The 22,171-nt window shown below is 37.0% G+C and overlaps 1 protein-coding gene across 1 annotated transcript in view; it reads left to right on the top strand.

Annotated features, from left to right (window-relative positions):
• The window catches only part of SMARCC1 (SWI/SNF related, matrix associated, actin dependent regulator of chromatin subfamily c member 1), a 200,353-nt gene that overhangs the window by 77,952 nt on the left and 100,230 nt on the right, over positions 1–22,171 (top strand). Inside the window, exons 9-12 of the mRNA XM_007951765.2 lie at positions 433–508; positions 12,620–12,745; positions 17,624–17,745; positions 20,807–20,931. Coding sequence (XP_007949956.2) covers positions 433–508; positions 12,620–12,745; positions 17,624–17,745; positions 20,807–20,931 — 449 coding nt within the window. The remainder of the gene's footprint in view (positions 1–432; positions 509–12,619; positions 12,746–17,623; positions 17,746–20,806; positions 20,932–22,171) is intronic.

Raw genomic sequence — 22,171 nt, 5'->3', positions numbered from 1 at the left:
AGGAGTGATAAAAAAAAAAAAAAAACTGAGGCTTCAGGCCCCCCAGAGTTGAAGCAGTGTGGGAAAAGAGGAGAAACTGGCAGCAGAGGCTGAGGAAGGGCTAGGAGGAGCACCAGATGATAAGTACTGTTCTGGATACCAAGTGACGGAATTGCTTTGGGGAGAGAATGATGAAGTGTTTAAAATTCTGTGTGTTGATTGGATAAGATGTGGACTGAGATTTGAACTTTTCAGTTTAGCATTGTTAAGGGTATTGGTGACCTAAAGAACCATTTTCTTGGCAGAGAGATAGAGACAAAAGTGTCTTTTTAACTTGCTATTACTAGGTTCTAATAGTATTTCTAAAATACATCTTTAGTATATGATTAAAATCTCTTAATGAATTAACTTGGGTTCTAATTTGTTTTTCCTTTTTTTAAATTTCTTTTATAGCTATGATACTTGGGTCCACAGCAGTGATGTTGATGCTGAAATTGAAGATCCACCAATTCCAGAAAAACCATGGAAGGTGAATCATCCTTTTCTTAAAAACCATTATCATAATTTAACTTAATAGCTCTTTCCCACAACAGTATTTTAAGGAGGTACAGAGTGATGATCTCTCTTTTTTGCCATCCATTTAAGAGCTATTCACCACCATTAACACATCATTATCTACATTGTAAGTGAAAGGTCTGTAGTAATATTTTAGTAGATTGCAAAGCCAAGTCTCCCTGTGGTTTGAGGTAACAGAGAGTATGTGAGGTAAAGAATGAAGTTGAACATAATTGCTAGTGTCATTAAGGAAGGCTGAAAGCAATGCCTGTATAACTTTTTACTATAATATAGTTGTTTTATGAGTAATTTTCTTTATAATGGTAAAAATTGATGTATTAACTTGTAAACTTTTAATGTAGAGATAAATTTTTAAGTTGCAAGAAAAGTACAGAGTGCAACTTTATGCCCTTTTCCCAGATTCTTAGTGTTAACTATTTCATTTATGAAGCTCTTTCTTGAAACAATACTATAAATCTAATTAACTGTGAGACTTATGTTTTAGTTCCACCACTTGTCTCATAGGAAGTTTTCCCCTGATCCAACCCTGCATCTTATATAGCGTGTAGTTAGTAGGTCTCATTAGTCTGGAGCAGTTCTTCCGCTTTTCTTTGTCTTCTAGGACACTGACATTTTTTAAGCATGTCAGACAGTTTTTTAGAATATCTCTGAATTTGGATTTCTGTGAAAATTTGAACTGGACATCCTTTTCTACATTATTTTATAAAGCAATGTCTGTGGTTGTTTTGCTGTGAAAAATAAAGCACTTAATTTTTAAAATGGTGAATATTAGTAATATTTATAAAATGCATGGGTAATAGAAAAGGATTACAGCAAAACAAACAGTGGAGAATTCCCACCACTCAATGGAAAAACAAAAATGACCATTAACTTTGAAGCAATCCTTGCATTTGTCCTGTGTCCTGCCCTCTTGGGGTATTCTGTTAATGTTTTGTTTATCTTTTTCTCAGTAAAATTTTACTGTGTGTATATATATACCTGCACAAATACTTTTTCAGGTTTATTGTCAATGGGAATATACTGTGTTCTTTCGTGACTTGATTTTTTTTTCCCCCCCAAAAAAATTATATTCCTGAGATTTCATCTATATTACAGGCTTAGTAATACAAATAATCTTTTATATGATTGTACCGCAATATATCTTTTTTTCCTTCACGATTGTGGGATTTGTTAGGGAAGTATAATAGGTAACAATTCAGGCAGTTCAGGATCAGGAACAACTCAGAATACAGTTCTTCCATCGGAACAATGTCTTTTCAGCTGTGCAAGCAGGCAGACTTCTCTAGCCTCGGTGTCTAGATCCTGTGGCCCTTTGGCTTCTTCCCTGCTTGGGCAAGTGTTAGAAAACTCTTTTTAGCTCTGCTGATAGGTGTTCACAGAGGCACCCCTCTCTTCCAGCAAGCCTCCTGCCCGAGGGCATTCACCTTTCTTGCTCTATGGGTTAGCAAGCTCTGTCTCAAGCATCTCTCTTGGTTCTCTTACCTCTGCTGCTGTAGTTTCACTGCTGCCATCTCTAGCCCATCTGAGCAAAATGTTACAGCTCTCTCTCTGGCTCCTCGGTTAAGGAAGTTCAGTGCAAGGATCTCGGGTCCAAAAGATACACTTGGGCTTCTTTCTTGATGGTATAAGATCCCCTTTCTGCCTCTGGGATGGCTTTTTTCTTTCTTTCTTTCTTTTTTCCCCTTAAATTGTGATTTGGGTGAAAGTTCACAGAGGAAAGTAATTTTCCATACAACAGTGCACACACATTTTGTTTCATGACACTGATTGCAATCCCCTCACAATATAACAACTCTCTGCCCATGTCCTCCTTGTGTTTCCTTTGCCTGTGTCCTTCCCTATGCATTCCTGTCCTCTGAGCTGTCTCCTTGTACAAATATATACTACAGTATATTTTGATGAGTATGTCGTTTCCACTTCAGAATATTTTGATAAGCACTAGGAACTTTCTTGAACATACCTCTTACTATATATGTTGATAGGCAGTACACATACTCATCTTCTAAACAATGCTGTGTTTTCCACATTGTAAACATTCGTTTTACTAGTAGTATGCAGGTTTTCTGGTTGCTCTCATCTTTGTCAGTGCATGCTGTTTCTTGACTTTGTGGTATTTGCCTAGGTAGTGAATATGAGGTGGCATCTTATCCTGAGGTCATCAAGATATTCTCCTGTATCACCTATTATGGTTTTTAATGTAGATTTTTAAATATGGTATGAGGTAGGAAATTTGATTTTTCCCCCATTTGATGCTAGAGCAACTCATTATCCTTTGCAGAGGAAAAATACTGAAGCTGAGTTTCTTTCCTCACTACTAATCTTTCAGAAGTAATTTTTTTCTCTGTTTGTAGTGATTCATTCTTAAACTCACTCTCTATATTTTTAAATTTATTTTGTTGTCAGAATATGCACAGCAAAACGTACATCAGCTCACTAGTTTTTACATGTACCGTTTAGTGACACTGATTACATTCTTCAAGTTGTATAACTATTCTTACCTACCTTTTCTGAATTCTTTGACTCAACATAAACTCACTGCCCTCTTAAAATCCTGTCTATTCTTTCAAGTTGCTAGTGCATTTGAATTGCTAACCTTTTCAGTTAGCAGCTGAGCTTGTAACCACTGTGCCTGTAGGGTTGACTTGGTGTATAGTAAGATACAGGCTCCCAAGTACTGGCTCTGGGTTCCCAGTTGGAACTGTTTTCTCTGTTGTCTTGGTCATATTGTATTGCAAGTCCCAGCCCAGACTTTTTTGTTTGTTTGTTTAAGCTTTTATTGTGAAAACACACCAAGACGTTCACCAACATAACAACTTCCTCATTTACAGCTCAGCGATATTGATGACATTTTTCATGTTGTGCCACCATTATTGCTGTCCTTTCCCAAAATACTCCACCACAATTAGCATAAACTCAATGCCCCATAGACCAAAGCTTCCCCTTTCTTCCTCCCTCCCACTCCTGGTAAACACTAATAATCTTTGGTATATCTGTCTATCAGTCTATCTATCCATCTGTCTATATTTTTTCAACCTATCTAGGAATTTTCCCTCCCTTCCCATTCCTGGTAACCAACAAAGGAAGTTTCCTCCCATATATAAACTTTTCCTTGACTTTTGACAATAGTGTACTAACACAGTATTTGTCCCTCTATAATTGACTTATTTTACTCAGCATAATGTCCTCCAAGTTCATCCACATTATGCAGTGTTACAGATTCTACCAGTATTCTTTACGGTTACAAAGTATTTCATTGTATGTATGTACCATGCTTTGGTTATCCATTCTTCTGTTGATGGGCATTTAGGTTGTTTCCATCCCATCTCTTTGCTATTGTAAATAGTGCTGCAATGAACATGGGTATGCCTACATCTGTTAGTGTTCTGGCTCTCACTTCTTCAGGATATATACTTAGTAATGGGACTGCTAGATTAAATGGTATTTCTAATTACAACTTTTTAAGGAGTTGCCATAATGATTTCCACAGTGGTTGTATCATTTTATATTTCCACCACTATATATGAGAGTCCCAATCTCTCCACATCCTCTCTAGCATTTGTTATTTTCTGTCTTGTTGAACTTTGTTACTAATGCTAGAGTGAGATGGTATCTCCTTGTTGTTTTGATTTGCATCTCTCTAATGGCTAATGATTGCAAACATTTCTTTGTGTATTTGTTGACTGCCTGAATATCTTCTTTGGTGAAGTGTCTATTCATGGGCCCATTTTTCATTGGATTATTTGTCCTTTTGATATTGGAGTGTTGAAGTTTTCTATCAACTTCAGAGATAAGTCCCTTGTTAGATAGGTCATTGCTGAATATTTTTTCCCAATCTGTTGTCGTTAGGTGCCGTTGCATCAGCTCTAACTCATAGCAATCCTATGTACAACAGAATGAAACACTGCCCATTCATGTGCCGTTCTCACAATCCTTGCTGTGCCTGTCCCCATCATTGCAGCCACTGTGTCATTACATCTTGTTGAGGGCCTTCCCCTTTTTCTCTGACCGTCTACTTTACAAAGCATAATATCCTTCTCTAAGGAATGGTCCTTTCTGACAGCATGACCGGAGTAGGTGAGATGAATTCTAGCCATTCTCGCTTCCAAGGAGCATTCCAACTGCACTTCTTCCAGGACAGATTTGTTCATTCTTTTGGCAATCTGTGTGTTTTTCAGTATTCTTTGCCAACTCTAATTCAAAAGCACGTACCTGCTTCGTTGTTGTTATTGTTATGTGCTGTCAAATCAGCCCTGACTCATAGCGACCCCTCCTTGGGTTTCCGAGTTAGTATCACTACTGAAGTAGATTGCCCAATCTTCCTTCCGAGGAGTGGCTGGTGAGTTTGAACTGCCAGCCTTCTGGTTAGCAGTCAAGTGCCTTAGGCACTATGCTACCAGAGCTCCTGTACTCTGCTTCAGTATTCCTTATTCATTGCCCCACTTTCACATGCGTCTGAGGCGATTGAAAGTACCTTGTATTGGGTTAAGGACACCTTAGTTTTCAAAGTGACTTCTTTGTTTAACACTTTTTCAGCAAGCAGGATTGTGTTATCTGCATATTACAGGTTGTTAATGAGTGTTCCTCCAATCCTGATGCCATGTTCTTCTCCATATAGTCTGGCTTCTTAGATTATTTGCTCAGCATATAGATTGAATAAGGAGCTCTGGTAGCGTAGTGCCTAAGGCACTTGACTGCTAACCAGGCTGGTGGTTCAAACCCACCAGCCACTCCTCGGAAGAAAGATTGGACAATCTACTTCCATAGTGATACCTCCTTGGAAACCCAAGGAAGGGTCACTGTGGGTCAGATCTGACTTGATGGCAGTGAGTTTGATTTTTTTTTTTTAAATCGTAAATAGTACTGACTTCCTTATTTCCTTTTCAGAGACCTCTTTGGTGGTGTAAAGGAATCCAACTGATTTTTGTATGTTGATCTTGTATCCTGCTACTTTGCTAAATCTTTCACTAAGTTCCAGTAGTTTCCTTGCTGAGTCTCTTGGGTTTTCTGTGTATAAGATCATACCATCTGCAGATGGGGATAATAATGATAGTTTTGTGTGTGTGTGTGTGTGTGTGTGTGTGTGCGCGCGCGTGCGCGATTTGGGTGAAAATTTACAGAGCAAATTCACTTTCCATACAGCAGTTCACATACAATTTGTCTCGTGACATTGACCACAATTTACCACAATGCAACAGCTCCCCTCCCACTTCCTCCCAGTAGTGGCCTCTTCCCTGTGTCCATCCCTCCATGCATTCCTGCCCCCTGAGCTGTCTCCCTGTGCATAAGCAGCCCTTCTTTCTCCCATGAGTGTTCTCACCAAGGAGTGTATCTACCTCAGGTAAATGTTCAACTCATATGCCTGCCTTTTGTTTGGCTGGAAGCCACAGGTGTGGGTTCAATTCCAGAAGATAGGGATAGTTTTACTTCTTCCTTCCCTGCTTGGATGCCTTTGATTTCCCTTTCTTGCTTTATTGCCATGGTTAGGGCTTCTGAAACAGTGTTAAATAGAGGTGGCAATAGAGGCCCTCCTTGTCTGGATCCCATTTGCAAGGAGAATGGTTTCAGTCTCTCTCTATTGAGAATAATGGTGGCTGTTGGTTGCCTATGTGCCCTTTACTATGTTGAGAAATGTCCCTTCTATTCCTATTTTGCTGAGTTTTTTTTTTTTTTTGAATCAGGAATGGATATTGGATTTTATCAAATGCCTTTTCTGCATCTATTGATAAGATCACGTGTTTCTTTTCCTTTATTTTACTTACGTGATGGATGATGATGATTGTTTTTCTAGTATTTAACCATCCTTGTGTACCTGGTATGAATCCCACTTGATCATGATGTGTTATTTTTTTTGATACGTTGTAGGAGTCTGTTTGCTAGGATTTTGTTGAAGATTTTTGTATCTATATTTGTGAGTTGTATTGGTCTGTAGTTTTCCTTTCCGGTGGCATCTTTGCCTAATTTTGGTATCCGACCTGAATTCTTGATAGTCTAAAAATGATTTTTCTTAGGTCATACATTGAAAATCACTTTGTATCCTCAGTGGCCAGTCCAAACCAAACACACTTTCTTAGAGTCACATCCAACTCATAGCGACCTTTCCTTGGGTTTCTGAGGTGGTATCGCTATGGAAATAGATTGCCCAGCCTTCCTTCCAGGGAGTGGCTGGTGGGTTTGAACCACCAGCCTTCTTCTGGTTAGCAGTTAAATGCCTTAGGCACTATGCCACCAGAGCTTCCATCCTCAGTGGCAGCACAATAAAATACGTATTTTAACAAATTTCATTAATTTTGTTATTAAAGCTATACACAGCAAAACATACAACAGTTCAGCAGTTTCTTTGTGTACTATTTAGTGATACTGATTACATTCTTTGAGTTGTGCAGCCATTCTCACTTTCCTTTTTTGAGTTACTCTCCTTCATTAACGTAAATTTACTATCCTCACAGTTCCTATCTAATCTTTCAAGTTGCTGTTGTCAATTTGATCCTATACAGAAAGCTATTAAAAGTGCGTTATGCTCAAGGAAGAAGTTAGTACTAGTTAAGCCAAACTCCTGTTTGGTTTTAAGAAGACTTCATGTGTTATTTTTGGCATAAAAGTTTAAAGGTTGTTTTAGGGCAGTAGTTTCAGGGGTTCATCCAATCTTCATGGCTCTAGAAAGTCTGGAGGCCATGAGAATTTGAAATTTTGCTTCGCATTTTCCCCTTTTGATCAGGATTCTTCTATCGAATCTTTGATCAAAATGTTCAGTAACGGTAGTCAGGCACCATCCAGCTCTTCTGGACTCATAGCAAAAGAGTCTGTTGTTCTTAGAGGCAGGCAGTTAGCCACACGTATTGTGTATCCTCCTCCTATTCCTGACTCTTCTTCCTCTGTTGTTCCCAGTGAATAGAGACCAATTGTTGAGTCTTAGCCTCATGCAAGCTTTTACACCCCCAAGCACTGTGCAATGAACTCGGTGGTAGAACAGAGGCACTAAAGGTGTTATTAGGCCAGTTAACTGAATGTTCCAATGTGTCATGACCCTAAACCTCCAAACCAAGAAACCAAATCCCATGAGGTTTTTGGTTGTATATAAAGAGCCTTGCCAGGTACTCTTTTTTTGTAGTAAATACATCCATTACAGAACTTTTGCGAATTACACCTTTTATAGGTATGTAGTTTACAACAGCAGTTATAATACTTTTTCTTTCTTTTTTTTTTTTAATTGTGATGTGGGTGAAAGTTTACAGAGCAAATTCACATTCCATACAGCAGTTCACATATACTTTGTCTTATGACATTGACTACAATTTACCCCAATGCAACAGCTCCCCTCCCAATCCTCCTGATAGCTACCTCTTCCCTGTGTCCATCCTTCCGTGCACTCCTGCCCCCCGAGCTGTCTCCCTGTGCATAAACAGCCCTTCTTTCCCCCATGATTGTTCTCTACAAAGGAGTGTATCTTCCTCAGGTAAATGTTCAACTCATATGCCTGTCTTTTGTTTGGCTGGAAGCCACAGGTGTGGGTTCAGTTCCATACCTGAAGGGCAGCTAGGGGCCATAGTTTCAGTAGTTCCACCAGAGAGCAGTTATAATACTTTTAGGAGCTCTTGTGACGTAGTGCCTAAGGCATTTGACTGCTGACCAGAAGGCCGGTTGTTCAAACCCACCAGACACTCCTTGGAAGGAAGGTTGGGCAATCTACTTCTGTAGTGATACCGCCTTGGAAACCCAAGAAAGGGTCTGGAAACCGAAGGACAGGTCGCTATGAGTCAGGATTGACTCTGTGACAGTGAGTTTGGTTTGGCCTAATAGTTTTGCAACCCTTTCCTTAATCAACAAGTTATTGCTATCACCGTTTACCCCCTTTTTCTCCATCCCTCCCACCTTTGGTAACCACTCGTAAACTTTGGTCTGCATGGATTTTTGCCTTTTCTTGTCTTTTATATATGGTGAGATCATGAAACATTTATCCTTTTGTGATTGACTTACTTCATTCAGCATAATATCTTGCTGTTCCGTCCATGTTGTAGTATGTATCAAGACTTCATTTCTCCTTCTGACTGAGTATATTATTCCATTGTATGTATGTACTGCATTTTGTTTATTCATTCATCTGTTGATTGGCATTTAGATTATTGTGAATAGTGATGCAGTGGACATTGGTGTACAAGTCTCTGTTTGAGTCTCTCCTTTCAAGTCTTTTGGGTATATACTTAGGAATAGAACTGCTGGTCATGTGGTAGTTCTTTTTTTGAGGAACCACCACAATTTTCCACAACACCTGCACTTTTTGCATTACCACCACCAGTGTATGTAAGGGTTGCAGTTCTTCACCACCTTGTCATCATATTTATTTTCTGTTTTTTGTTTGTTTGTTTGTTTGTTTTAGTCTTAACTGTCGTAGTGGGAAAAAGATGGTATCTCACTATGGTTTTGATTTATATCTCTGATAGCTGATGACGTCCAACATCTTTTCATGTTTTTTCATCTTTTCATGACCATTTGAATGTGCTGTAAAATGTCTATTCAAGTCGTTTGTTCCTTTTATCTTTAGGTTGTCATTTTGCTGTTAAGATGTCAAAGTTTTATGTATTTTTTAATTACTAGTTTTTTTTCACATATATGTCTGCCAAAGATACTCTTCCAGTAAATACCTTGTCTTTTCACTTTTATGGTAAAGTCTTTTTTTTTTTAAAGTCTTTTGATGAACAAAAATTTTTAAATTTATGATGTTGCATTTAGTTCTTCTGTGGTTTGTAATTTTGTTATTATATTAGGTAATATAACTGTTGAAAGCTAAGTCTGGTATCATTGCCCTGCTTTTTCTCTTAAGAATTTAATGGTTTTAGTTCACATGTTTAGGTTTCTAATTTGTTTCTATGTACAGTGTGGCAAGAATCCTGTTTCATTTTTCTACACATGGAACTCCAATTTTCCCAACATCATTTATTGAAGCAACTCTTCTTTCCCCCATTGGGTGGGCTTAGCACCCTTGTCAAAATTCAGGTCACCACAGATGTGTGGGTTTATTTCTGGACTCTGAGTTCTTTTTATGGTGTCTGTTGTTACACCAGTACAAGGCTATTTTGATTACTGCAGCTATATTTTTTTAAAAAAAATAAAATGAAAAACCTAACTGCTGTCGAGTCAGATCCGACTCATAGCAACGACTCCTTAGGTTTCTGAGGTGGTATCTATACAGAAGTAGATTCCCTAGTCTTACTTCTGAGGAGTGGCTGTTGGATTTGAACCGCCAGCCTTTGGTTAGCAATCAAATGCCTTAGGCACTATGCCACCTATAATATTTAAAATCAGGAAATGTGAGTCCACATACTTTGTGTCTTTGTGTGTTTTAATAGTTTATTTGTTGTTGTAAAGAGTATGCACAACAGAACATACATCAATTCAGTAATTTCTATGTATGATTCAGTAACATCAGTTACTTCTTTCACATTGTACAGCCATTCTCACCCTTGATTTCAAGTTGTTCGTCCTTGATGAAAATAAACTCACTATTCCATAAAGTTTACTATCTAATCTTTTGAGTTGCTGTTATCAGTTTGATACCATATAGATAGTTGTTAAAAGAGTCCAGTGCTCAAGGCAGACATTTCTTACTAGTTAAGCTAAACTGATGAAAATATATTGCTGCTTGTATAATTAATTTCAAAACTTCTATCGGTTAAGTGTTGTTTTAAAACTGAGCTTGTAATTTTTATGAGAAGGTGAGTAGTAAATAACATTGTTGCAATGAGATACATGTATTTTTAAATCTATTATTAGAAAAATATATGTTATTGGGCACTGGGAGCAGTGAAGACTAAGACAATATCTGCCCTCATAGGAGCTCTGGTAGTGTAGTGCCTAAGGCATTTGACTGCTAACCAGAAGGCTAGCAGTTCAAACCCACCAGCCACTCTTCGGAAGGAAGGTTGGGCAATCTACTTCTGTAGAGATACCGCCTTGGAAACTCAAGGAGGGGTCACTGAATCTAATCGACTTGTTGTCAGTGAGTTTGGTTTGGTTTATGGTTTGAACAATATTTACAACTGTTACTTTTAACGGTTTTGTAATATTCTGTTGGGTATGAATTTTGTAAACTCTCGCGTTTTGTTTTGTTTTGTCTTTGTTCTCACTGTCTGTGACTATATACTATGACTATATTTTAGACATAATCACTTTTTCTTCATTGGGAAAAAAATTCATAAAGAATATTAGTTTAGGAATATTTTATTGACTCCAGAGAGATTAAGGTGGTTTAGGTTCATACCATTGGCAATCCACATGTCTGTCTTGAAGTGCTCTACCTTCATTCTTAGATTTCTCTGTCTTGAGTCCCACTAGCATCTCAGTCTGAGGCGTTCACATGAAGCATCATCATATTTGGCTCCAGTGCTCCTCAGGTTTTTGCAGAAATCTCTATGTAAAATTGTTCTGGTTTGTTCTTTTCAGGCTGTTTCATTACAGTAAATTACATCAATTTGCATTTCCTTGTGTTACAATTACTTTACATGTCTTCTTTATGTGGTTTTGATCTAAGATCATCAACCTTGTCTTTGAGTACTCTGGCTGTTACTATGTTTTGTTTTGTTTTTTTAATACAGTATCTTTATTGTGTTTGTTTTTCAGCCTTTAGCTCAATTTTTGACATTTAGAATTCCTCAGTAAATGTTGGATAGACATTTGAGAAGATGAAAAACATTGTATTAACAGTGTCCAAAACAAAACCAAACTCATGCCCGTCAAGTTGGATGTGACTCATAGTGAGCCCTCCTTGGGTTTCTGAGGCAGCATCACTCTGGAAGTAGATTGCCCAGACATCCTTCTGAGGAGTGCCTGGTGATTTTGAGCCACCAGCCTTCTGGTTAGCAGTCAAATGCTTTAGGCGCTATGCCACCCGAGCTCTTCTTAACAATGTATTGGCCAAATATCTTATAGTATTGTTTTACTGGTATAGAGTGTGTTTTGAATATGTGAATGTATTGAATATTGAATTTGTTCTTTATATTGGTTTACTGATCACATTTACTCTTTGGTAAAATGTCTTCATAAACTTTCCTCAGTGAAATTTAGTACTTATATTTTGTCTCTGGATCCTAGTCTATCTTGGTTAAATTTTGTTGTTGTTGTTGTTGTTGTTGTTATTTGCCATCGAGTCGGCCCCGACTCATAGCGACCCCTCCTTGGGTTTCTGAGGTAGTATCACTACGGAAGTAGGAATGCCCAACCTTCCTTCCGAGGAGTGGCTGTTGGGTTTGAACCGCCCAGCCTTCTGGTTAGCAGTCAAGTGCCTTAGGCACTATGCTACCATTTTAGACCCATCATTTTATAATTGAATATCTTACCACATTTCTTTGATTCTAATATATATGGTTTTTCACATTTGAATATGTCTGAAATCAGTGTTTGTTTACAGTTGAGCTACATTTCACAGTTCAAATAGGCAACTTTTGTTATTGTTACACTACATGAAATAATTGTGTCTTCATTGATAAGATTTCTTAAATTTTTGGTAAGTGCTATATGGAGCTAATATTAATAGTAATATATTTCTAGCATGATACTGAAAATCCAAACCCACTGCAATTGAGTTGATTCCAACAATTGGGTGTTAAATGAGTTATGCTCAGAATAAGTAAGTGTGTTTGCTGCATTATCATTGTTAATGTCATTAATGTAAAAATAATGACAGATCTTAATCATTTTGTTACTAATATACATAAGCTTTTAAAATAAATTTAACTTTTATTTTGCTTAGTATGTGTTCTGAAGCTATATTTACTTTAGAAATTGTTGTGGAATCTGATTTCGTAGAATAATATTCTTGTTCCTGAGGCAATTTTTCTTATACTATATACTTTTTTACTGTCTTTGCTCAGCAAAAGCTAGAGAATAAAAATTAGTAAAAATGAAATTACCAGTCACATGTTACTACTAATCTTAAGTTTTTAATCTGTTTTATGGAACTGAGGCTTTGGGAATAATAAACCAGCTTCTTTCCTTTTTAATACATTGGTTTATTAAAACCTTGAGTGATGTAATTATTTATGTAGATGTTCATGTTTCCTTCTTTTTTTAGGTTCATGCGAAATGGATTTTGGATACTGATATTTTTAATGAATGGATGAATGAGGAAGATTATGAAGTGGATGAGAACAGGAAGCCTGTGAGTTTTCGGCAGCGAATTTCAACAAAGAATGAAGAGGTATTGATTTGGCACCATTTCTCTCAACTTAATTTTTCTTGGACTAAATGTCATTGAATCTTCGTTGATAAATTCCAAAGAGCATTAGCCATTGAAGATATATAAAAGTCACTAAATGCTTGTAATCAGTCCCAAAAAAGGGCATAAAAATCTCACAGGGTCTTTAAGATTTAAAATGGCTTAAGTAGTATGGCAGTGGTACAACTCATTTTGTTTCCTAAATCTGAGTTCTAATTTTGTATATTAAGTACCATAATAACACAATTCTTTTTCTTTTGCCAATTTGTATATGTTTTTATTGCAGAAAATAGGACAAGATGAATTTTTTTTCCTCATTGTTCCCTCCCTTCCCCTCCACCCCTAGTAACCAACAAAGAAAATTTTCTTCCATATATAAACTTTTTACAATATTTGTCATTCCGTGATTAATTATTTCACTCAGCATGATGTCCTCCAAGTTCATCCACCTTATGCAGTATCACAACACAATTTTATTCAGCTGGATAAAATCATGAATAATTGTTTTAATGTGCTGAAAGGATTAGCACAAATTAGCACCTTAAAGACCTCAGAATTATAATTCAGTCCTTTTTTGACACTAAATATTCTTTAATCCTTTAAAAAGTCCAGCCACTTACATAGACAAGTATTGATTTGGGTGAAGGGAAGAGCAGTGTACCAAATGCGAGTGATCAACACAGTGGCTATTGAGGAAAAGGAAGACATAAAGAGAGGTACAGGGAGGTACAGACAACAAAGATGAACCGTTTTGCACATACAGTACTGTGTAGTCAGTGATGACAAACATTGACATATGGGTGGACAGGCTGAATGATTAGGTATGTCTGTGCAGGGAAGAGTGTCTCCATGACCGTATATAGGGTTCACAGACAGTGTTTTTGTAATTCTGTTTGTGTGTTCTATAAGAATCCCCAGGTATATTGTAGAGCTGACATGGGACAAGGTTGAAGCCGCTTCTTGGGCACAGCCAGCTACTGAGAGGGAGCAAGTAGTAAGACCTGTGGGCTCAGGACCATGATGGAAGGGAACATCAAGCTCAATTGGCATAACATATTACATCAAACGTTGTTTCATATGCTACTTTGGAAAGTAGCGACTGGCATCTTAAAAGCTTGCAAGCGGCCATCTAGATGGAATCATGGGTGTCTCTCGTCCAGAGCAAAAGAATGAAGAAAACCAAAGATGCATGGAAACAATTAGTCTAAGGGACTGGTACACCATGTGATCCTTAGCCTATACAACTGTGAGACCAGACGAACTAGATGGTGCCTGACTACCAATATTTTCTACTCGGAGGGGGATCTATGTAGGAGATCCTGGATAGAGAGGAAGAACAATATGGAACAAAACTCAAAATCATTAAAAAAAGAAAAAAGGAATCAGGTTTGCTAGCTGATAAAGCCTGGTGGAACCCCTTAGACTGTAGCCCCTAGCTGCCCTTAGGTCTGGAATTGAACCCACTCATGTGGCTTCCGGCAAAACAAGACAGGCATATGAGCTGAACATTTACATTAGGTAGATACACTCTTTGGAAAGATCAATCATGGGAGAATAAAAGGGCTGTGTACGCACCAAGGCGCAGTGGCACAGCTCGGGGGCAGGAATGCATGGGAGGGAAGGACACAGGGAAGAGGTGTCTTTAGGGAGGAAGTGGGGAAAGAGCTGTTGCATTGTGGGGTTTTGCAGTCAATGTCATGAGACAAAATGTACATGAACTGCTGTATGGAAGATGAATTTGCTCTGTTGACTTCCACCCAAATCACAATAAAATTAAAAAAGAAAAAGTCCAACCACTTAAATATCCATGATTCCATGTCTTATGATGTTGATGCGTCAGTGCAGGAAGACTTGTCTGAAAAGAGTTGGTTTTGTGGCAACTTTAGAGAACTGGTGATTTCTAAAGTTCTTTTTATTAGGGCAGCTTACATTTTTTGCTATTTCTTCTTTGTGTTTTACTGTTTTGAAAAATCTCTTGAGACCTAGAATTTTTTTTTTAACCCTTAACTTAGAAAGTGCAGTTTTTTCATACTTATTTTTACCCTGTTACTTTTCTATTAAAACTTCTTTACCACAGTATGTACATTCTTCATTTGCGATTTGACTGTTCAAACTTTGTTTATTTTAATTTACTTGGCAGGTACGTTTTTATATTTATTTCTTTTAATGAATTTCAAGCCAAGTCTTTTGTTTCATTAGGAATATTTTAGTCTTTGTGTCACATTGTTAAACTGGTCTTCATATATACCCCAATACAGATTTAGCTGAATAGTTTATTTATCCATTCATTTATTTTTAGGAGTAGTATATCAAAATTGATTTAATATCCCTTTTTTTTTTTTTAATTTAACTTCAGACTATATAACTGAAAAATGTGTGTAGTTTAGAATTGTTTTAAAATTGCCCTTACAGACTTGTAGGATGTCTCAGATTTCTATTTTGATACCACAGTTACTGAAAGCAAATGGATAGTTGTAAGAGATGGTGAGGGTACCAGAGGTAATTAATGTTTGATGTTTTAAGCTCTTTTTTTAAAAAAATATCTTTACCTCATATGCTTTCATTTAAGGTATTTATTTCTTCAGTACAGTTATTTTATTAAATTGATAGTTACTATGTGCATGGTAAGTTTTTTATATGCTGCAACTGTGTTGAATTTTTTAAAAGATCAAATAGTTTTGCTTTTGTAGCTTGTTTTTTTGTGTGTGGATTCTTTGGGTTTTTTGTATGTAAGCCTGTATGTGTGTAAATAGGGATAATTGTCTTTCAAATGATAAGATGCAATCTTATTTAAAAGCTTGTGTCATAATCTTTTTTTTCCTCATTAAACTTTGTTTTAGTAGAGCTCAAAATTTTGGGACAAATTTTTGGTTACGTTATTTCCATTTAAAAAGTACTGATTTTGAAAACTAATGACTTAAAACTGCCGCACAAAAAACAAATGGTCCACAAAACATTCCTTTCCTTCTGAAGGTTTTACAATGATGCATTGTTATCTTTCATTAGTGTTTTACTATTAAATTTACATGACCAATTGAAACAGTCCTTTGTAAGATGTTCTTCTAGCACTGATAGAGACTAAGATGGTAGGCATTATGGATAATACTCATTTAGCCCTCTGAGCTTTGTGAGGAGACTTGGTAACATTACCTGCTCTGGCAGCCTTTTTTGTCCACTACCTTGATGACACCTACAACAGACGTCTGCCTCATATTGCAAACAGCAAAATTACCCAGAGGAGGATAGTCAGAAGCTCTTGACACACATCAGTTTGCCAGGAACCGTGTCTATGATGACAGCATCACCAGACTTAAAGAATTTGGGGCCATCTTCTAGCTTCTCACTGAAGTGATCTATCTTCTCTTTGAGCTTAGCATATTTGCAAGCATTGTGAGCTGTGTAACAATCCAGGTCAGGTGCATAGCCAGCACTGATTTTGCCTGGGTGATTGAGCATTATCACCTTAGCAGTGAAGCCTGCTGCTTCCATTGGTGGGTCATTTTTGCTGTCACCAGGCACATTGCCACAACAAGCATCTTTGACAGAGATGTTCTTAACATTGAAGCCTACATTATTCCCAGGCAGTGCTTTACGGTGCATTTCAACACGCATTACTTCAGTGGTAACATTGACTACAGCAAAGATGACCATCATGCCTAGTTTCAGAATGCTAGTGTCCACTTTACCCAGAGCAACAGTGCTATTACCACTAATTTTGTAGACATTCTTGAGAGGCAGATGCAGGAGCTTGTCATTTGAACAAGTTGGTGGCAGGATGCAAACCAGAGCTTCAAGCAGCATGGTTCCACTGTCACTGCCATCCTTTTGGTTAACGTTCTATCCCTTGAACCAAGGCATATTAACACTTGGTTCTAGCATGTTGTCACTATTCCAACCAGAAATTGGCACAAAAGCTACTGTGTTGGGGTTGTAGCCAGTTTTTAATGTAGGTGCTGTCTTCCTTAACAATCTCCTCATATCTCTTCTGGCTTTAGGGTGGCTCAGGGAATCCATTTTAACACCACCAATTAGTTGTTTCACAACCAGTGTGTAAGCCAGAAGGGCATGCTTATGGTCTGCCTATTCTTGGAGATACCAGCTTCAGATTCACCAAGTTGCTGGTCTCAAATTTATCAGTGGTGATGCCATGCTCACGTTCAGCTTTTAGTTTATCCAAAACCCAGTGTACTTTAAGGAGTCCCTTCCCATCTCAGCAGCTTCCTTCCCAAATTTTTTTATGGTTCTTTCTTTGATCCCACATTTGTAGATTAGGTGACCAGTAGTGGTGGACTTGCCAGAATCTATAGGTCCAGTGGCAACAATGTTGATATTGGTCCTTTTCTGTTTTGGCTTAGATACTGCCATGGTTGTCACTAACCCCTATGTTCTGGTGGCAAACCTGTTGCAATAAAGCTTTTGTCATAGTTTCATGTCTTACATTCTTACTCATGAGTTAGAAGTTCTTTTTATAATGGTACATTTTTACAAGATCATTCAGCCTATCATTGTATTTGATCTACTTCATAGAATGTATGTTTTTCCAGTAGTTACTAAAATACTTCCCATTCTGGGAAAAGCCAGAATGTGAACAGAGACAGTTTTTGTTATGCAGATTTTGGCATGTCTATGTTACTACATGGCTTGAAATACTGATATTTCCGTTGGTCATGCATCATGTTAAAGGCCACAGTCTCTTGATTGCTGGTCATCTGTGATACTTAATAATGTGCTCTCCATTTTCTCTGAGTCAATGGATATGGTACAGTCTTTATTTGTCCAAACTCACCTTTGGACAGGGTTTGTAGAAACTGAGGAATGGGCAAAGCTGTTTGATACCTATTTCCATTGACTTTCTCCTAGCCAGTCCGAAGTCCAGAGAGAAGAGATAGAAAAGCAGCAGCTAATGCTCGAAAGAGGAAACATTCACCTTCCCCTCCCCCTCCTACACCCACAGAATCACGGAAGAAGAGTGGGAAAAAAGGGTAAGAAGTGTGACATGATTCAAAAGGTAGAAAACAAAGTCCAAAGGACTTTCCAGATTTTTACTTTTGTATTGGAAATTTTTCTTAATGGAAGTGGACTTCTGTCACTCACGTTGTGACATCATTTGCTTTGATACCTTATTTTGTCATAGGTTGTTAACTCTCATGCATCTTATGTTGTCTTTTTTACAAAGACACCCTGTAGTCAATATTTTTTCTGTCTGTCTCTTAATATATATCTAAATGTGCAGTTGGTAAGAAACCCAAGAAACTTTATACATAGTTAATGTCTGCTTCTCTGATTTTATTACCTGTCCTCATGGGTGAGCAAAAGGACTCATGGAGGAGGTGAACCTACAACTATTTGATGTTGTACAAAGTGCAGAAGTATAGTACTTTGCTTAGAGTGACACATTTGTAGTTAATAAGCCATGCTTATACGGAGCCTATGGCTTCCATTGAATATGTTTTTGTGGAAATTAAATGAGACTTTAAAGCCCTTGTACAGTGTTTGCCCTGAAGTAGATATTTAGTAAATGGTAGATACTTAATAACTTATTGTATGTTAAGTAGATACTCAATAAATAATTTCCAAATTGCCTAAATCAAAATATTTTTTGTATCATTTCAGAGGTTATAGTTTAGTCTTAGTGAGAAAATGTCCATTTCCAAAATTTATTCTTTTCAGTTAATAGTAAATTTGTTGAATTGCTTCCTGTAGACTGGACTGTAATGACCTGCCTGACATCTTGTCTCCTCCTACTTCCTTATGTAAATTTTCTTCTTCAGCTAAAGTAGCATTTCTGTTCACAGAATATGCTTTATTGTTCCCTCACACAGTTAGTAGAAGCCTTCTTAATCATGCTTGAAATCTTTAACAGTTCCAAAACCTCCTTGTTTCAACTGAGTCACTAAGAGTCATTTAAAAGATTCTGTTTTGTGAAGCTAGATATATTATGACATAAAAATTACAGTAACAAAAATGATTTTTTTTTTTTTTTTTTTTTTAAGATATTATGGGGGTAACATTATATCTTAAATTTCTGATCTGAATCTTGATGTGCTGCTGTTCAACTTAGGAACTTAGATGGGGTGCTAGATCCTTAGTGTCCATTGAATGAATGAATATGTGCTATCTGAGAGGCCCACATAGTAGAGTAAAACTTGCTGAATTGGGTTTCCCAAAGTAAATGTATGTGAAGATGCTTTGTAATGACCAGGCCCTTTGCTTATTATAAATTTTCCCTTAGAATCCTATATTTAACCAAAGCATTGTGAAATCTGTTTTCCTGAAGTTTTATTAATCTTCCCTGCATTGACTGTTTTATCTCTCCTCCCTCTTTAGGTTTATAGGCTTTTATAAATCATCATGTCATTTTCATTTAAAACACAAAACAAAACACCATTTTACTTTATGCATCTTATGCTAATCTGTACCAATTTATTGTCCCAGTTAGAAGAAAACTTTGAACATTCTCTACAGTGTGAGGAGTCAGGATGGTCCCAGCTCGCAGTTTCAGTCAGCATTCTCTATTGTTACTTTTACTTGTAAATACACTTGGAGATCATAATCCCTTCCTTTTCAAAACAAGTTTGTTTTTTGTTTAAATTGTGCTTTTAAGCTTCTACTTCTCCTTCTGAAATAACTGCCTAGTTCTTAGTGAATTATTTCTCAGTTTTCTAGGTCAGCTCAAAATCTACCTTCAGTTTTGACTAACTATTCTCAAACATAATTTACTATGCTCAAAAATGTATTTTCTTGGTACAGTATGTATTCATTTCGCTGTTTTTGGTAATCATTATGTGAGCTATTTAAGGAGCTCTCGTGGCCCAATGGGTAGGGCATTTGGCTGCTTACCAGAGGTTGTGGCAGTTCAAACCCGCTAGCTACTCCACAGGAGGAAGATGAGGCAACCTACTTCAATAAAGATTTACAGCCTTGGAAACCCTATGGGGGTTGGAAGGATCAGAATCTACTCGATGGCAGCAGATTTTTTTTTTTTTTTTTTTTTTAAGTGATATATTTAACACTTTCTTTTCTTGAATCTTTTTTTATTTCTCAAGGTAAGGAATCATTCCCATTCTTCAAGGCCTAATATGCTTTGTCTCATGTAATAGTTTTAAAAATAAAAATTGGTTTGATTGAATTTTTGATGAAAGGGTGATGGCAGTTTTTTTTTTTTTTTTTTTTAAAGAGTACGATAGTAAGTGATTCTGTGCTTTGCAGTTCTTGTTCTTTGGGTGACACAAAGAGCCTGGAAAATGCAGTTCTATATATATTTGAGAAAATCTCTTATGTGGTGATTTTTTTTATGATCCTGTTTTCAGAATGGAGTGAAAAGAATATGCAATATTTCCTTACCTTTTATTACACTAATTGAAGCCACTTTTAGGATATTGGCTACAATTTGAACAGTTGAATTCCTTTGTCCATTTCTTAAACCTAGTAACTTTTATTTTTCTTTTTGACTGGTTAGATTTAATTAGAGAACAAGTCAAATCTGTTTGGTTTCTGTTTGTCTTTTTAAATGATTTGGGGTATAAAATTCTTGCAGTAATGAAGGTAAAACCTCAGAAATTGTTTGCTGAAAGTAATTATAATCTAGCTAACCCATTACTGTTGAATAGATTCTTCATAATGACTCCATATGTCATGGAACATAGACTTCTCTGTAGGGTTTTCTTGTCTGTAATCTTTAAAGAAGCATTTTTGCAGTGCTGCTAGGTGGGTTTGTACCTCTAATCTTTAGATCATTAGCTGATCACAAACCACTGTTCCACCTAGGGATGAGAATAGACAAATGTAGTAGGTACACTATTAGTCATTACTAGACTTTGGGTGGTGTATCATTGTTTAGCTATTTAATACTGTATTTCTGTTGATGAAAATCTTCAACAGATATTGGTGATGGTTGCACAGCATGATTAATTGATGTCACTAATTGTACACGTGGAAAACATTAAATTGGCAATTACTGTGTTATATGTCTTTTTACAACACTTAAAAAACAAAGAGTTACTATAATCAGTCTCTTTATATTTTGTCTGTTATATGGTTTAGCCAAACTAGTCTTTATGGGAAACGTAGAAGTCAGAAAGAAGAAGAAGAGCAAGAAGATCTTACCAAGGATATGGAGGATCCAACACCTGTACCCAACATAGAGGAAGTGGTACTTCCCAAAAATGGTTTGTATTATTCTAATTAAATATGCCTTATACTGTTAGACATGATTTATTCATTATCATTATCATTTATGGGGTGGTTCAGTTTTATGTTGTATATCCACAGTTCTTCACTTTCAAATATGCATAGATTTCTTCTTTATAAGGTTAACTTCTAAGAAATTCCCTCATGCCCAATTTTTTGGTGTACTTTTGTTAGTAGTATATTGAGAAAACTTGAAGTGACTAAAATGTTTTCTAAATTTAGGAACACTTTATAATTAACTTTTTTTAAAATCACTTTTTAAAATTGTGATTTGGGAGAAAAAAATATTTTTTTTTAAATCCCAACAAAATCAATGTATATGGGAAAAGGGATAGTATGTTTCAATGTACAATTCTATGTATTAACCTCCATTGTTGTTTTTAGCTGCTGCTGAGTTGGTTCCAATTCATAATGACCCTCTGTATAACAGGATGAACCACTGTCCAATCCTGTGCCATCCTCACAATTGTTGCTTTGCTTGAGTCCATTGTTGTAGACACTGCCAGTCCATTTTGTTGCAGGCCTTCCTCTTTTTCACTGACCCTCAACTTTACCAAGCATGATGTCCTTGTCCAAGGACTCATCTCTTCCAATAACATGTCTAGAGTACCTGAGACCAAGTCTCCGCATCCTCTCTTCTAAGGAGCATTCTGGCTATACTTTTTCCAAGACAGATTTGTTCATTCTTTTGGCAGTACATGGTATATTCAGTGTTGTGGTGGTTGTTAGGTGCTATCAAGTCGTTTCCAACTCACAGCGACCCTGTATACAACAGAACGAATCACTGCCTGATCCTGTGCCAGCCCCACGATCCTTGCTATACCTGAGCCCATTGTTGCAGCCATTGTCAGTCCATCTTGTTGAGGGCCTTCTCCTTTTTCACTGACTCTCCACTTTACCAAGCATGATACCTTTCTCCAGGGAATGGTCTCTTCTGACAATATGACCAAAGTAGGTGAGACGAAATCTGGCCATTTTCACTTCCAAGGAGCATTCCGGCTGAACTACTTCTGGGACAGATTTGTTAGCTCTTTTAGTATTCTTCTCCAACACCGTAACTCAAAAAACATCAAATCTTCTTCGATCTTCCTTATTCATTGTACAGCTCTCACATGCATATGAGGCAGTTGAAAATACCATGGCTTGTGTCAGGAGCTCCTTAGTCCTCAAGGAGAATCTTTGCTCTTCAGCACTTTAAGAAGGTCTTTTGCAGCAGAT

The sequence above is a fragment of the Orycteropus afer genome, unplaced genomic scaffold, assembly GCF_000298275.1.
Source record: "Orycteropus afer afer isolate SDZICR_OR568_19922 unplaced genomic scaffold, OryAfe1.0 scaffold00311, whole genome shotgun sequence".
NCBI lineage: Eukaryota > Metazoa > Chordata > Mammalia > Tubulidentata > Orycteropodidae > Orycteropus > Orycteropus afer.
This window is presented reverse-complemented; position numbering and strand designations above follow the sequence as displayed.